Raw genomic sequence first — 17,099 nt, 5'->3', positions numbered from 1 at the left:
TGCTCTTTTCTGTTGAGTACAGTCTGCTGATCTGCCTCTCTGTCCACAGGGCTTTGTTCACATATGAAGGAATCAGCAACAAGCTCAAACTGGCAGACTCTGGAGGTAAGGGAGCTCAGACTATAACACAGGAATCATGTTCCTCATAAGCAAGTTCAGACCAAGACTATCTGGAAGCAAAGACACAAACAATAAATCACTTTCACTTTGATCTGAATTGTATTGGTCTGTCACCTAATGGTTATTGAATATTGAATATGGTTTCAGTGTATTTCAGTTTTCCTTTTTATTTTGATACCATCTTCTGCCCTGCCCTTCCCACATTAACCCCTGTGGCTCTCTTATTGCTCCAGCGGGTGGTGTGGCAGAGCTGGCAGGAAAGTTTCACATGGCCAAGCCCCAGTATGGTCTGTGCAGAGTCGGGACAGCGGAGACAGGAGGCCAGTGCATCGCTATGATCAGCTGGGTGAGTTCAACCACCCACATTAATCACGGCCTCATCAAACTTCCAAGTCAATCAATCAATGTTGATTCATACTTATAACTGTTTTACTGATGTGAAATGTCATTACACGGTCAAGGGAAACAACACAAAAAGGATAAGAAATATGTTAATAAAACCAAAAGGATTACACTATCACAGGGTTGAGGATTGTGGCCAATTCACATAAGCAAACGTGTTCAAATAAATCTATGGCCAAAATTCAAATAAATCTATGTCCTTGCAGATGGATTAATGCATTCTTCCTGCAGCTCTGAAATTATGTGTTTTAAATGTTGTGGAGTGTGTGTGGATGATGGCTGGTTTAAGCAGCCTTACCTGACCCAAGTCTGATTGGACTCTGGGGCTGGTTGGTCCACACTCACTTTTAGTTTTGGAATAGATTGGAATAGTTATTGCCATTTTTTGAAAGTTCTTGTATCACAACTTTACTTATCAGCAGTACTACGATACTGCTGAAAAAGAGGCTATGGAATCTGTGTGAGGGGTCTGATGGGGTTCTGTGTGGGTCTGTAGATGGGTCAAAATGTGGATGACTACCGCAGGACGGAATGTTCCAGCCACATGGTCGCCATCAGGAACTTCTTCAAGGTAGGTTTGATAGCCGCGGACTCACTGATTGGTCAGATAGCCCTGCATTACTCACCTCTGGGTTGTGATGAATCAATGAATGATCTTTATTGTCAATGTACATGTACAAGTACACTGAAATTTGATGAAACCGTCTCCACGGCAACGAATTACACAGGCAGGTTCAGTGTTGAAGATGGAAACTTGCACAAACACCCTCATGCACACACGCACAATCCCTCACTCAAGTGTATGCCATAGCTACTACACACCACCTGGCCACTCCTATTTCCATTCCTTCTCATCTCTCCGTATTTTTTACAACACTTCCAATTCTGACTTGAGAGAAACACACATTCACTATATTTACACACGGAAGTTTACCTTGCATTGTCTCCAGAGTGCTTCCTGTCCTGCTCTGCACTTCCTGTTGTGTGGGTTGCGTCAGTGTTGGTGCGTATGCGGTTATTCTCACTCTCACTATTATTCCGAGGGTGAGGGCGCCTGGCCTCTGGTGGAAGCGCCATTGTGTCGTTTGCGTTGCCCCCGGCGACAGACAAATTCCCAAACCAGAGCTGCCACACTGGTTGTGACAGCAGCGGAGGGAAGTGGGAGAAAAAGGACTCGGGGGAAATGTTGGCAATGGAGTGAAAAGGAAACGATCAAACAAAACACGAAGCCTCTAAAATGTGCGTTTCATGTTGTGTTAGCAGATGTGTGAATCGAGCTCAAGCTGTGAGAGTAGCAGCAAAACCCGATGGATGTAAACGCGCTTGTTGGCTGCCTCTGATTTAGCCTTCACTTCATATTTAACCTGGAGTTGGTTCAGGGGTTGAGCGTAACCTTCGGGTCAACCTCCCTGGTTCACTCGTTTCAATATAAAGGCAAACCCCAAGCGGTGGAGCACTCTGGAGAGAGCAGACACAACTGTGACATACTTTTAATATGTTCAAGAAAAAACTGTGTGTGTGTGTGTGTGTGTTAAATATATTGTCAGAATTTAATTTGTTCTGGTGGGTTTGGTTCGCAATAGGCTGATAACAGAAACACACGTGCACACACACACCCAACAGGACTGTGTATCCCCTGGTTATGAGCAGGACTGTGTATCCCCTGGCTGACTTCCTCTCCACGTCCTGTGGAGTTGGGGCCGCCTCTCAAAAAGCGTTCTGAGCACTCGACACTCAACCCGCCGTTATCGTTCTGTTTCAAAGTTATTTTCAGACATCAAGGAATGCTGGTGAAATAGGAGGCGAGGATATGTGTCATACCCCTGTCTGCAAACACCATCTGGTAGCAATGAAAATAAATTGCTTACTGTTCCCCAGATAACATTTGATTCTAGAATCGCCTTTCAAAACCAGCAGCCGTCAGAGCAGGAACCGTGTTTACCTCCCCAGATATGTTCTGTTTGTAACATGTGTTTGTTAATAAATCAACCAGCATTTGTACTCGCAGCTTCCTGTGAATGATACCACCAGATAACATTGTTGTATGTTTAATTCTGGTTTTGCATTTTATTGCAGCAGTCAATGAATGGTCTCCAGCAAATGAAATAGAAAACCATGATTCTAGCATATTCTCAGCAAACCGCAGAGGAACCAGAGAATAAAGTTGGAGATGGCCCAGAGTGGGTATTTCAACTATAAAGATGGCACCTTTCTGTCAGTAGTGGGAGAACGTTCACTGCAGGTTCATAGAACTTCAGAACCCAGAGTTCACATTATTCATATTTTGGGGAGGAGCAGTATAACAGCGTGGTGTGTGTCTCTTATGTTGCGTTATGAAGACAGGAGATCACCCAACAAAATATTATACTATAAATATTCTCAGAAAAATACAAGTTCTGGTACGAGGAATCAGCATGGCATGTTTTTAATAAAAGCACACCCCCCTGTGTGAGGGGAACTTTTGGTATTTTCTTCTTTTTTATAACCCTTTTATAACCCTAACCCATTCTTCTTTCTTTTTCTTACTTTCATCCAGCCTTCCATCCTATCACAAGTCTCAGCTGGTAGTGAGTGGGGTGTGTCAAGACTAGCTCTCAGCTGTTTGTACATGTGTGTGTGTGTGTGTGTGTGTGTGTGTGTGTGTGTGTGTGTGTGTGTGTGTGTGTGTGTGTGTGATGCTTTGGATGTGAATCTGGATTTGCGTGTGTCAGTTCGATTGATCTGGGCCTGGTTTTTCGATAACGTCCACTCTTAGCGCGCTACGAAGACTCCTATGTTTAGACTTATCAAAGTTGTTTACCTCTATAGGCGTGGTTCCCGAACGGCCTCTTAGGAAACACTCTTTACGTTGTTCGTACACGGCGCTGTTCAGAAAGAACGTGCTGAAATCGATTGCTCAGAGATCAATTTTCCATTTCATGCACAGGTGCATGACAGCGTTCTAAAAAATATTGCAGTCTGTGAATAAAACATTGCTCGAAAACCTTCTAGTAGGCCTAAACATTCATTTAACCATGGGCAAACATAGCATAGACTACAGTGATTAAAAAAAAAATAGAAAATATAGAAACGGCGGAGGAGATTGAGGCAATTACATCCTTAATTCAAACATCCCGTTTCATTTGGCCTCAATTGGCTACGGATGCAAACTTGGAATGAACAATTAAACAACTTGGCCTATCCTGCTGTCGGCTCCTAGACCGTAGTCAAGGAGCACAAGGTAGACGTTCCCTCCAGGGCCGATGTTCTCTTGGGTTAACACCCTTCACTTTGACCAGCAGTGGCTCTGCTGATTTTAGGTCGGAATGAAGCAGCCACCGATTCTTGACAGGCTGGGTACTTTATTCTTAGTTTCACTAACTTTACAGTACATGTTTGCACAGACACAACCGGACTGGTTCATTACTTCACTAAACTGACACACGCTACCGCTCTCTCTCCTCGCTCGTCCACTCACTCACTGACATCACTCACACACACACTGCCATTCTTGCGCACACACATAAGATGCGGTCACTTTAGGCCACTGAAGGACAAAGAAGAAACATATTAACGATCTCTGTCATTGTTTATATAAGTTCTGAATCACCAACCGGGCTGATCGGTTACCAACGCACCTTTGTATGTTGATCTCAAAGCCTGGAAACCGGTGAATGAGCCATTGGATTAAATTCTGACAAATGAAAACAAGGCTAAAAAGCCTCCATTGTGGAGAAGGTGGCTCACTTTCAACACTCTGAATGATGACGATGATGACAGAGTAGGGTTAAGGTGAGGGCTCATGACAGACCAATAAGATGAACAGGCACTAACAACCACTTCAGTGGTTGTTAGTGCCTGTTCAGGATTTAAGCAATGTGTCAAAGCTCCCTCTGTTCCTCACACTGCTGTTTTTCTGTTCCTAGGAGTCCCATGTGTTTATCAGTGCAGAGAAGGTGGACGATATCACAGAGGAGTTGATTGCAGCCGAGCATAGTAAAGTTCAAGCTCGAGCGCCCATGGAGCGAGTCAGAAGGAGCTCCCGGTCTGCAGAGAAAGAAGAGACAGTGGTGGGTTTCTTGCAATGTCCTATTTGTCCATTAGGGGGAGACAGAGGACTATAGTAAAATCACATTTTTTTCAGGGCACCAACTACAGAAAAACAAACGCTGCTATGGAGATGAGGAGAATCAACAGAGACTCCTTCTGGGCATGTGCAGAGGTGAAAAGAAATGCCTTATATGGACTGAACAATTTGAATCGTTGAAATGTGATCCGGCAGGAAGGATGGTACCCTTTAAGGTCAGCAAACTGACCAACGAGTTAAAGTTCACCAGTTAAATTCCTCCCCCCTCTTTTCTCGGACGGTTTATCTCAGCGCGAGGAGGAGCAGCGAAAGGAGGAGGAGCGGAGGCGCATGCTGGAGGACAGAAGGCGTCTAGAGAGGGAAAGAGTTCAGAACGAACGCAGGGAAGCCGACGAGAGAGATAGGAAGATGAACGAAAAGCTCCAGATGATTGAAGAGCAGAGGTTTGAAAAGCTACCGAGTTGCCATGTGTTCATACTGTTGTTCATTTAGCACCCTCTACTGGCTGCCCCGTGTACTGCTTTAAGTGAGCACAATAAGGTCAGCAGAAAGAACACAAGGTAACAAATCAGTAAATCCAGTACAATAATAACCCTTATTGATGAACATTACCAATGTTTAATTCTCAGGAGAAAAGAGGCACAGATAGATGAAGAGTTACGCGGGCATGAGAAATCAAGATGGGTGAGTGCATAGTTGTATGTGTTTTTTTGTGTGTGTGTCTGTGTGTGTGTTTGTGGGTATGCATGTGCTTGTGTGTGTCTGCACATTAACGTGTGTAAATGTGTTTATGTGAAGACATGAGAAACCGTGTGTAGGTGTACCCATGTCTTTATTACATACAACATATATGTGGCCATTAGCTGTGCGTCCGTTGAGTGTGTGGTCCCATGCTGGCAGGTGCAGCAGCAGAAGGAGCATGAGGACCACATGAGGGCGCGTCTGAAGAGGAGTGAGTCCATAGAGATGGCAGCGGTACGTCTTCCTCATAATCACAGCGCTGTCCAATGTGCTTTTCACTTAAGCCCTTTTTTCTCCTTATCACCCTTTGATGTACCATCTCGTTTGAGGGGGTTCTGAACACAATACCCCAAAAACATTACACACATACAAACAAGATACACAGAACAGAACAATACAGAAGCAAACAACCAGACAACAAAAACTCAAAGAGCATACAATTGCAACATAATACCTAACAGGGAATAATGATCGTTACTGTAATGTCAGTGAAAATGTTTCAGTAAAGAGAGGAATGAGAAATCAGATCAAATTGGATTTAAGTTTAGAGTGACTTCATGTTGGCTAACCCTAACCCGATGAAATGGAGTCACAGCAGACAAAAGACAAAGCTGCCAACATTTATTGGGCAAAATACAAAAAAAGTACATTGAATGATTGCTTTGAAGAGGATTACATTAAGCATAATGATGTAGCCTGACATCGGCAGACCAATTTACAAATGCCTATTAGGCTGGAACCTCAGATCAGTCCTACAACAAGGTGACCAATCAGCGGCAGCCATCTGGGTTGTTTTTGAAAATGCCCCAAGGGCGTTCCGCTACTCTGTACACTCATTGAATCAAACTCCCCCATATTAGATACGATGACTGTACTTGTACAATCATCATTGTGTTTGGCCCGGGCCAGGTCTGCTGGACAGCTGTCTGAACAGGAGGGGGACAGTCTCATATGCCAGAGCAAATAGAACATCATCTTGCAGATTTGTCTGCTTCCCAGGCAAATAATTAGGATTAGTTATGAAGTAATGTTTTCATTTTTTCTCATATCGAGAAATATGAACAACTGAATTAAGTAGTATTACCAGTCAACCATAGAGAACTGTATGTCTTATTGTTGTGTGATATAATAGATATCTATACATACTAACCTGCAGGAGGCAGCAGTTCTGGTGTCCCAACGCTCCATGAACCCCCGGGACTTCTTCAGACAGCTCTCCTCGTCAAACAGCCCCCTCAGCCCCACATCTCCCCGCACAGGTTGGTTGGTTGTGTGTGTGTGTGTGTGTGTGTGTGTGTGTGTGTGTGTGTGTGTGTGTGTGTGTGTGTGTGTGTGTGTGTGTGTGTGTGTGTGTGTGTGTGTGTGTGTGTGTGTGTGTGTGTGTGTGTGTGTGTGTGTGTGTGTGTGTGTGTGAGAGAGATCATCCTTAAAAGGTGACATACAGTATAATACCACCAGGTGTGAGAAGCCGTTTTGAAAATCTGCCTCCTCTGACATCACAAGTAGGCGTGTCCAACTAGATGTGTGCTGAATAGATCAGTCTACCAGCCGACCCAGTGGACTGTAGCAAACGTTGCTCATCTATCCGTCATACATCTAGGTGGACGCGCACACTTGTGATGTCAGAAGAGGCAGATTTTCAAAGGGCTCGTACCGGCTCATCCCACCTGGTGGTGTAATGTTTAGATGTATTGTGTGAGGGTGACGCTCTTTCCTCTGGGCCCGCTGTGTGCAGGCAGACCCCCGGCACGGCGCTACCAGCGCAGCCTGACGGACACGGCCTTCATCTTCTCCAAGGCCTCTGAGGACAGCACCACCAGCTCCCCTCGCACCCCCCCGTTCCCCTCCCCCTTCTCCCGCGGGCCTGCCTCTCCCATGTTCCGCTCCCCGCCCACCAGTCCCGACTTCCGTCCCTCACCCCAGAGACGCCCGTCCCCGGCCATGTCCCCGCCCCCTTCCCCCGCGCACTGTGGTCCCCCGGCCCCGGCCAGCCTCCCGTCTCCCGGGGTTACCCCCCACCACCAGCGCCGTCGCCACAGTGCATCGGCCGATCCCGCTCCGGTCGCGTCCCCCGCCTCGCTCCTGGCCTCCCGTCCCCCAGGAGAGGACAGCGACTCACCCGCCCACGCAGGGGCGACCACGCCGCCGCCCTCCCCTCCAACGACACCCCCCCTGACCCCGCCCTGCCCCCAGGCCCTCGGCCCGGACCAGCCCCCCCTGACCCCGCCCTGCCCCCAGGCCCTCGGCCCGGACCAGCCCCCCCTGACCCCGCCCTGCCCCCAGGCCCTCGGCCCGGACCAGCCCCCCCTGACCCCGCCCTGCCCCCAGGCCCTCGGCCCGGACCAGCCCCCCCTGACCCCGCCCTGCCCCCAGGCCCTCGGCCCGGACCAGCCCCCCCTGACCCCGCCCTGCCCCCAGGCCCTCGGCCCGGACCAGCCCCCCCTGACCCCGCCCTGCTCCCCAGGCCAGGCTGAGGTGGAGCTAGGGCCACAGGCGCCCAGTGCTCCACTGGCCAACAGAGGTGGGGAAGCTGATTGGTTTAGCTTTATGCCCCCTTCATACGTCTTCAACTTGTACTGAATTAATTTCTGTGTCCCACCTCCAGACCTCCATGTGGCCACTCCGGTGCACACTGAGCTGGACTCAAGCTACATAGCACAGGCTGTGTTGGTGGAGGAAGAAGAGGAGGATGAAGTAAGGAAGGGTGACGATGACCCAACGCCAGAGCCCCAACCCCCCCCTACCGCCCCACCACACGGTCAGCCTGTCGCAGCGCAGAGAGAGGAGCCAACGGCCCAGGAAATAGAACCAGAGGCTGCTATGGAAGAACCAATAGTGATGGAGGAACTGGAGAACGACCTACCGCATTGTGCTCTGCCCCCACAAGACTCAAGCATGTTGGTCCACTTGGTGGAAGAGCCGGAGCTAGACGTGGCCGGTACAGCGTTCTCTTCTTGTTCTCATCTTGTATCTTTTCAATGTAACTTTGAAAGGATATATTAATAAGGATATAGAATTGCAAAAAATACATATTATGGCACATTTCCACCGGCGGGTGCGCTTCGGACAACACGCGTCAACAGTAGTGAGGGTGCGGTATAGCCCAGCTCAGTTATGGCTCGCGTTTCCACCGCCACCAGTACCCTTATGGTGGGCGGGGTTTAAGCCGGACGGCGATAGCCACGGCAGCTACGTAAGCATCGTGATCTCATAGCAGCCCGACACCGTGTAGCCTGCTAATAAATCCAAGGAAAAAGAAGAACGCGCACAATGAACAAAGAGCAACAATGTAGGACGTCCAAGAAGGACAGCAAACCTTTGCGCAGCATTTTCTTCAATAAACAAAGCTTTCGCCGTTGTCCAGAAATACCTTGCGGGTACTGTGTTTGTTTGTAATTATCCCCCTGTCGCACGGAAGTGATTCTGTCGACCAATCAACGGACGGCGTGTGTAGCTCAAACTTGCCGGGACCCTTTCAGGCGTCTCAGTACCCCAACGGAGGAGGAGTACTGCGAGACGAGCAGCTCAATACGGCTCAGTCCGGATCACGCCCACTTTTGGCGGTGAAAACGCAACCCGTGCCGCACCTTTGCAGACTTAACTGACCCGCACCCTCCAGTGGAAATGCGCCAAATTATACATTCAAATAATTTTCTAATTGCAGATACGGAAACAAATGGACAGCAAATCACACAGGCTACGGTGATTGTACCAACCAATGGCTTCACAAACAGGGACACTGTGGAAGAAACCGGCATAGGTCTGCCTCTAAATTATATTTTTAAACAGGCCTGTGATACTATGATATACTGTGTAGTACACTACGCTGTATCAAATACCCTACATCCTGCTATGTTTTCAATGCACACGTTAAGTATTATAGATATAGGAGATATAGGGTTCCAACATTCAGAAAGGTTAGACTAAGGGCGTAATCACACCTGCCTTGTTTGGTTCGAACCAAACCAAAACAATCCCTGGTGCGGACCTTTTAGGCTGGTGTGAATACAAACCATCGAACTCTGGTGCAGACCAAACAGTCGGACCGAGACCCAGCCAGAGAGGTGGTCTCGGTTCGCTTCCAAACGAACCCTGGTACGTTTCGCTTGAGATGTGAAAGCGACTGCACCTTGGTCCGATCCAGTTTTAAAAATCATACGTCTCTTTGGACGTAACAGGCACCCGCAAAGAGGAGACGGAATGTCTATTGGATATTTGGGTCCGATATGCAATCGGACCCCGTCTCCTCTTTGGGCCAAAAGAGAGCGAACTAAAGGACTTTCCTGGTGTGAATACGCCCTAAAGCACTCTTTTGCTCACCAGTCAATCCTCAAACTTAATCCCAGACCAAATGGGCCTAAAATGTTGCTGTCTGTTGTTGTAATGTTATGATGAATGTATGTATTTTAATTTTATTTGGGTCCTGTCCTGATGTCTTGTCTGATGTTTGTAAAAAATAGCTGCTGGGATGCAAGACAAATAAAGACAAATTGCTCTGACAATCAAGTACTATCATATTGCATTGTGTTATTAAGCCTGAATGTTTTGATGCACTTTCTCCAGAACAATCCCTGAGTCCATCGGACACAGAGCTCAGCTCCCCAGAGCTGGCTGTGTGCTACCACCTCCAACCAGTCAAGGGAGAATACATTGAAGTGGAGGAGAAGGAAGAGGAAGTTGAGGAGGAGAAGGAGAAGGAGGAGAAAGTGGAGTTTTATGAAAATGGACAAGAGGTAGCGTTACAACAGCACACTTCCTGTTCGGTGACATGGATAAAGCTTTTAGCGCACAGAACGCTTTTTATTTTAACATCAATTTGTATTGTTCAGAGAACTTTGATGAATGTAATTGTGATACTCCCACTCAGTTTCCTTTGTCATTCAGGAAATGATGGAGACACAGATGTGTGTGAAGGCCCTCTACGACTACCAGGCTGGTACGTGATTTCTTTATTTCTTTCTTGTCCCATACATTCGTAACTGTCTGTCAGGCTTTTTATGTGTGTGTGTGTGTGTATATATATATATATATATATATATATATATATATATGTTTGTTGCATGTCAAGGAATGAGATCCCACAACTTGTCTTACTTTTGTCTATTTTTGTATCTAATGTATCTACTTCGTAATTGTCTGTGAGGCTTTTTATGTATTTGTGTGTGTGTGTGTGTGTGTGTGTGTGTGTGTGTGTGTGTGTGTGTGTGTGTGTGTGTGTGTGTGTGTGTGTGTGTGTGTATATATATATTCACAGCAGACGAATCTGAGATCTCCTTCGAGCCCGGCGACATCATCAGTGATGTGGAGACGGTGGACGAGGCATGGTGGAGCGGCTGCAGCAAAGACGGCCAACAAGGCCTGTTCCCCGCCAACTATGTGGAACATATTTAACACAACAACACACCCACACCCCCATTCATTTATCATAACATACACCTTTTTTTTTTACATTATTCAAGCACTGTAATGTTATATATGTTGTGAGATGTATTTGCAGAGCAATACATTACTAAATCCATAAGACAGTGTCACACACAGCCCTAAAGAAATATAGACATGTGAGTGGAACACAATGAGCAAATCCCTGTTGAGTTAGTGGAGTCCTGTTTGTGCATATTTCAAGTGTGGCTTTAACTTTTCATTCAACCATTTAAAATTCACTCTCCGATGCAAACATTAATTTGTTTTAATCCAATGTGTAGTGGTCTGAATCTAATTGTAAGTCTCTTTGGATAAAAGCGTCTGCTAAATGCCTTAAATGTAAATGTGTGGAGGTTAAGATTGTGAGACCTGCTCGGAAATATTCTAAATATTTACTTTTAGTTTTGTCTCTTAAATAATAGTATGCCTATATTGAAGACCGCTAAAGAGGGCCTATGTTACAGTATTGTCATTGCTTTTTGTATAGGGTATGAAATGACATCTGTTGTCTGCTCAGATTCTCTAAATGCTTCACAGTAGTGTTCAGAGCCTGCATCACAACATGACAAAGGACAAAAGGTTGACGTATACGACCACTGATTTTAGAATCTGCTTTTCTCCTCTCTCCATTACTTAATAGCTTGCATTTTGTTCATGAATGTGATTTGTTCTTATAACATTACGTTTGTAATCTCATTCTTCTTAAGCTATTTGATTTCTGCAGTATATTGACATATGGTAATAGATCATGTTTTTTCTCATACCTATCATTATGGTTTGTACGATTCATTTTGGCTGGTGATAAACAGTTAATATTGTTTGTTGTAGTTTTTCCTTGCAGGAAACTAATTGTGTACATTTCCCAATCATTTGGTTAAAGCATGTGCAGGGGGCTAATTTTTATAATCCCTTTAACTTTGAGATTCAAAAACAAACTTGAATCAATGTTCATTGGTTTAACTTAAGGAAAACCAGTAGAAGAACAATTTACCAAACAAACAAATGAAAAAAAAATATTGGTCATCACAGAGAATGTCTATATAAAGAGAACTGGCACAGTCTGTGTATGATCCGATCATTTGATTATTACATTCATTCATCCAAACGAAAAACGGAAAAACAAGTCAATATATTGTTTTTCTGTTTTTTCTTTATGCACCAAAAATGTAATAATGGTGTTTGTTTTCCTATTTTCAGCTCAAAACGGAAATTATAATAAACAATGAAACCAAAACGAAATAATAAACATAATTTACTTATTACTTTATAAATCTTCAGTTTTCTAATGGCCTCACTCGAGCCATACATGTCTCTTATACATATGTTCCTGAATGGAAAGACATATCATGAAATCTTGGAAAACTCCTTGCCAACCATAACATGAGGAGAAAAGGACAAATTTCTGACATTGATTGTCTCTCGCACAGTAATTGAGGTAAGAAAGCCTAATATTAAAAAATGACAAAACAAACATGTACTATTTTCTGTAGCCTGTAGACAAAGTGTGTGTGTGTGTGTGTGTGTGTGTGTGTGTGTGTGTGTGTGTGTGTGTGTGTGTGTGTGTGTGTGTGTGTGTGTGTGTGTGTGTGTGTGTGTGAGACAGGCTACCTGTCCTCAGTTGGGGTACATGCAGGGGAATGCCAAATTGGAAGAGCTCTGAGAGCAGCCCATGCACCATGAAGTAGGCTTATGTAGGCTAGCCTAGTCCTAAATGTTGTGTTTGTGGGGGTCAGGGTTGTGAATGCCATGCACCTGTAGGCCTAATATTATATACCCAACCACATAATGGGTAATAACAATTTATTAATGTCATATTTAATAATAAATCAGTCACATTGTCCAACTTTTAAGAATAGTGACATAGTTACTCCAGCACATTTAGCAGATAATATTTATTCTAGAATTTTGAATTCAGGACTTTTAATTATGATTGAGTATATTTATTTCTACCCACCTCTTATTTTCTTTACAGAATCACACAGTGGAAAGGATGTGGCCAGAAGTCAATAACAGGGTGAACTACCCACTGAAGGAGGCCCTGATACAGCTACAAGATCAGGAAGCAATAGACATGGAGGACAGCCTGACGACGTTCTGCACATCCAATCTGACCTGCCAGATGTTCGAGATTGGCTTAAACAGATTTGTGCAATCATGGAATGCTCACAGGATCCCAGGTTTGTTACATATTCCATAAAAGTTATTCACCGTAACAGGTTCTAGAAGTGTTTTACCTTTGAATAAACACGTTGCTTGTGTTGAAGGTAAAGGGATACCAGATCAACTGGCAGGGACTGGAACACCAAGAAAGATCACAACAGATCTTCTTCCGGATGCCACAGTAGCAGCTGACATGTACGACAGGGACATGGGATCATCCCTGACCAGAATATCTTCATTTGGAAGTGACCCATTTCTGTCTGAGGCAGACAAAGTGAGAGTGGAACAGCTCTTTGCCCAGTACTGCCCTGACCTTTCAGTTGTTAGTGAAATAAATGAAATATTTATTTTGCTGAAAAACAAGAACTGCTTGTGTACAGGACTTGTCAATGATGGAACAGAGACTCAAAAAATATGTTGAGTCCAACTTTGGGTATCTCCACATGAAAATGACAACAGCAAATCTGCTTAAACCAGTGTGGTGGTTCATAGAAAAGCCTGTCAGATAAAGATCAACAACATTTGCTAGCTCTTATAAAACCACCCTGAGCTGAGAACCATAATGCAACATAAAACAAACATCAATTCTCATTATCAAAAGAAGAACAAGAACAGATGCAGCATTTACTCTTCAGGGGCCAATTAACTAATGACATTTACTGTTTCAGCAAGGCCAGTAACTCTGTGAATGTTGACAGAAAAATCATCTGCTCTACACTTCAAACAAATAGTGATGATTCCTGAAGCCACAAAGTAGTGCAGGATCTGCATCCAACCAAGCTCTGACAGCATGTTGCAAATACAGGATCTTGCATGCATCCTGCCAGTATAAGAAATAAATATTACAGTGTAATACAAGACACAGATACAAGATACATGAAGATATAAGATTATTAGTTGTTTTTTTAATTGGAGCAGTGGTTATTCAGATGTCCCGCAGCATTACAAAAAGCATCCTTGTGATGTTATTGATCCTATATATGGCAGAAGCATGGTGCCCTTTGAGCAGCAGTAGTGAGAGTCCTTGCTCTGCCTCCAGATGATACAATCGCATCCTTCCATGCCATACAAAAAACACCACGAGCATTGACACTTTGAAGCTTTTAAAATGACTACAACAAAATAAATTAGATCAAATATCAATGTTATCTTTGTCAGTGCTGTGAGATGGCTAAATAACCAGTTTTATTCAATTCTACTCAATGACAAAATGTACCTTTGCAAACCAGACAAGTGAAGGCAGCCTTCACAGTCATGGTCTGTTCTTCGGTCAGCACCAATGTTGTCGTTGTGTTTCTCTTGATTAGGTCAGAGAGTCCCTGGATGGCAGTAGTCACCTCAGACAAACCCTGAGCAGCCAGGACAACCTCCTCGATTTTCTCGAACACACTGTCCAGTCCACCATCATCATCTCTGCGTTTATGAATCAGAAACATCACATGTATATCTTAAATCATTTATTCATATATTATTTTATTCATTTATTTGTGTTTGTGTTGTCTATTCGGGTTCCGCGCAGGGGATCATGGGAATTCACTATTGCGGTTGAATAGACGTTCCTGTTGTATTTGTTGGAGTGGTTTAAGGGTGTTTAGTTAAGTGGGATTAATGGGTTAGGGTTGTTGGAGTGTAGGGCTGTTATCATGTTGTTCTTCGTGTTGCGCCGTTATCGAGAATGTCATGTATTGCACTGTGTTCTATGTGTAACCTTCCAGTGACCCCTAGAGATGGGGTATCTATGCTATATCTAAATTTGATCAGGTTACTTGAGATTCTAGGTTCACATTCGATTGGTAAGGAGTTTGGTTTGTAGCCTAATACACATAGGATTAATGAGACCTCCAACCCACACAACACAAGACCACGACTTGAGAGAAAAACATATGTATTCAAAAAATATATATACTTTCAAGGAAATAAATTGTATTCGTTCTAATGGTGTTCACCTTTACAATATAACTTAACTGTAGTCAGTTTTTGTTTGTCTTGGGCCCAAGACCTAAAAGAAGAAACTGGAGAAAACCTGAGTACTCAGAATTAAAAAAGTAACAAAATAAAATAATCTGGTTTGGCTCCTTAATGTCGTTCCTACCACTGCCTGGATTTGAGCACAATGTCCATGTAACCGATGTCCAACGGCAGACGACGGCATCCAGGAATAGTGATGGTGGTGGAAGCAGTTTAACAGTCCAGTTTTCCCTCAGCCAGGATAGTCCCCTTAAGGATTCTTTTGAAAAGAACCTGTCCGGAGCTCTCCCCACAGGATTCCTCCCGAACCACCTGTAGCTTCCGATAATAGGTATCTTATATATATATATATATCCTTAAACTCAGAGGGGAACCGTCAGGGCCCTCTAGGCCCTCAGAGAGGTCCTAAGATATTCTAGATATTCTAATTTTATTAATTCATAATTTGACAATCAACATCTAAACAAAAATGTTACTGAGGAAATAAACCCTTCAAACCTGCCTATTCAAGTTGTGTTGGAATGTGAAGGGAGGGACACACGCCCGCTGTGAGGGACACGAACCACAAGCCAATAAACTCACTACTAGCTTATGGGGCAAGATCTGGTTTACTTCACGATGGCAGCCGCCGCGAGTAACGTAACCGAGGAGGAGGACATTGTTTCTGATTTATTATCTATGCCGTTTTCTAGGTTAACTTTTAATAAAAAGTTGGAGTTAGTCGTAACAGGAAGACCCACACAGAACTAAAATTGGTTCAGAAAACCAAAGCTTTTGAAAGGCATTTCAACTCCACCAACTATACGCGATACCCGTGGATGACGGGATCAACCAAGCAGCAAAAGTAAATTTAATTAAAAGCAGAGGATCAGTCGCCATCAACCACTTCATCCAAAAGGACAGGAGGATGGACTTTGTTTTCAAGTAATGCGGTCATCAAAGGGTTATTTAGTTATTTAAAACGTATAGGCCACCGTGCCAACTGGTTTTATTCTGGCTGCCTCTGCCACTGTTTTGTGTTAAGGTTTATTTGGGAAAACGGTCATTGTGCAGAATTACCAGTCAATCTGTAAATTTACCAACTCAGCGTTCATTATGCACGGTAAATGTGCATAACATTTCATGTAATGCTGTGCGCGCTGTATCATGACAGCGCGCACACAGCAGCGACAGACTTCAGAACCATGGACCGTGAGAAACCGCAGCGTGTGTCCGGCGTGGCTGGAGTCCACGGACCGCTCCCGAGGGGAACACGGATCAGCGTTTCGCTTTTTCGTTTTTGTGTCATTCCTTTCCCAGGGCTCGAGTTTCGCCTCGATCAACGTTACCGTATGACAACAATAGACGCGCAGTCATTGCACTTTTTTATTTTATTTCCCATCATAACCTTTCCCGGGAATCAGGAAATAGTCTTGATCAGATTCAGATTTCCTGGGAATCCCGTCTCCCGGGATTAAAACCTAATGACGACCCGCCCATGTCGGAGAGGTTCTTTTCTACGACCCGCCCACGTTGAAGAGGTTCTTTTTTAGATGGAAACGCGACGTGCCTGGTACTGTCGGTGGAAAAGCGCCCGGGGCCGTTGTCATATTCTACTGAAGTGCACACACAGCTTGTGTAATGATGCGCTTATTTGTCAGGAGGATTTGCATTTTGCTTAAGCTTAAGTTTTGGTGATAACTCTCACTCCCTCTGTGCTGTTTGCTTGTTGCATTGCTAAGGCTGGACTAGCGTATTCATTTTTGTTTCAGAGCTGGAATTGTCATAGGTAACTTTTGCAGTACTATAGAGAGGACACAGTAAGCTAAGCTGGTGGTTTGCTTTTTTCGCAACGGGGGAAGGGGGGTCAGAGGGCCAAGGATTAAGAGTCACTGTTCGCTACTGGTGACCACCCTGCCGGCGACATCAAAGAGAGAGAGAGCGAGAGAAGTAATGAGCAGGAAATACTCCCCTCTAGTGGTAGTAATGAGCAGGAATCACTGCCCTCCAGTAGTAGTAATGAACAGGAAACATTGCCCTCTAGTGGTAGTAATGAAGAACAGGAAACACTCCCCTCTAGTGGTAGTAGTAGCACCTCTTGTCCTGCATGTTTTAGTACAAGGGGTAGAACTCCTTTTTAGGGTTAGGGTTAGGTTTTTTATGTAATAATCAGCTTTTGTTAGTCAAAATGACTCTGGGTGCACTGGCACACCATTCCTATACCTTTTATCTATATATTTTT

At 44.5% G+C, this 17,099-nt stretch overlaps 1 protein-coding gene across 1 annotated transcript in view; it reads left to right on the top strand.

Annotated features, from left to right (window-relative positions):
- Positions 1 to 13,102, top strand: part of LOC311343899 (uncharacterized protein) — a 37,484-nt gene extending 24,382 nt beyond the window's left edge. The window contains exons 2-18 of the mRNA XM_084468869.1: positions 50 to 105; positions 354 to 466; positions 1,019 to 1,093; positions 4,428 to 4,571; positions 4,646 to 4,723; positions 4,880 to 5,031; positions 5,218 to 5,272; positions 5,489 to 5,563; positions 6,486 to 6,588; positions 7,065 to 7,850; positions 7,935 to 8,267; positions 8,994 to 9,089; positions 9,893 to 10,062; positions 10,214 to 10,265; positions 10,584 to 12,185; positions 12,723 to 12,927; positions 13,015 to 13,102. Of these exons, the coding sequence (XP_084324995.1) occupies positions 50 to 105; positions 354 to 466; positions 1,019 to 1,093; positions 4,428 to 4,571; positions 4,646 to 4,723; positions 4,880 to 5,031; positions 5,218 to 5,272; positions 5,489 to 5,563; positions 6,486 to 6,588; positions 7,065 to 7,850; positions 7,935 to 8,267; positions 8,994 to 9,089; positions 9,893 to 10,062; positions 10,214 to 10,265; positions 10,584 to 10,720 (2,425 nt within the window). The 3' untranslated portion in view covers positions 10,721 to 12,185; positions 12,723 to 12,927; positions 13,015 to 13,102. The remainder of the gene's footprint in view (positions 1 to 49; positions 106 to 353; positions 467 to 1,018; positions 1,094 to 4,427; positions 4,572 to 4,645; positions 4,724 to 4,879; positions 5,032 to 5,217; positions 5,273 to 5,488; positions 5,564 to 6,485; positions 6,589 to 7,064; positions 7,851 to 7,934; positions 8,268 to 8,993; positions 9,090 to 9,892; positions 10,063 to 10,213; positions 10,266 to 10,583; positions 12,186 to 12,722; positions 12,928 to 13,014) is intronic.
- Positions 13,103 to 17,099: the final 3,997 nt, after the last annotated feature.

Source organism: Micromesistius poutassou, assembly GCF_964030765.1.
Source record: "Micromesistius poutassou genome assembly, chromosome: 5".
NCBI classification, from domain to species: Eukaryota; Metazoa; Chordata; class Actinopteri; order Gadiformes; family Gadidae; genus Micromesistius; species Micromesistius poutassou.
The sequence above is the reverse complement of the archived record's forward strand: the minus strand, read 5'-3'. Positions and strand labels throughout refer to the sequence as shown.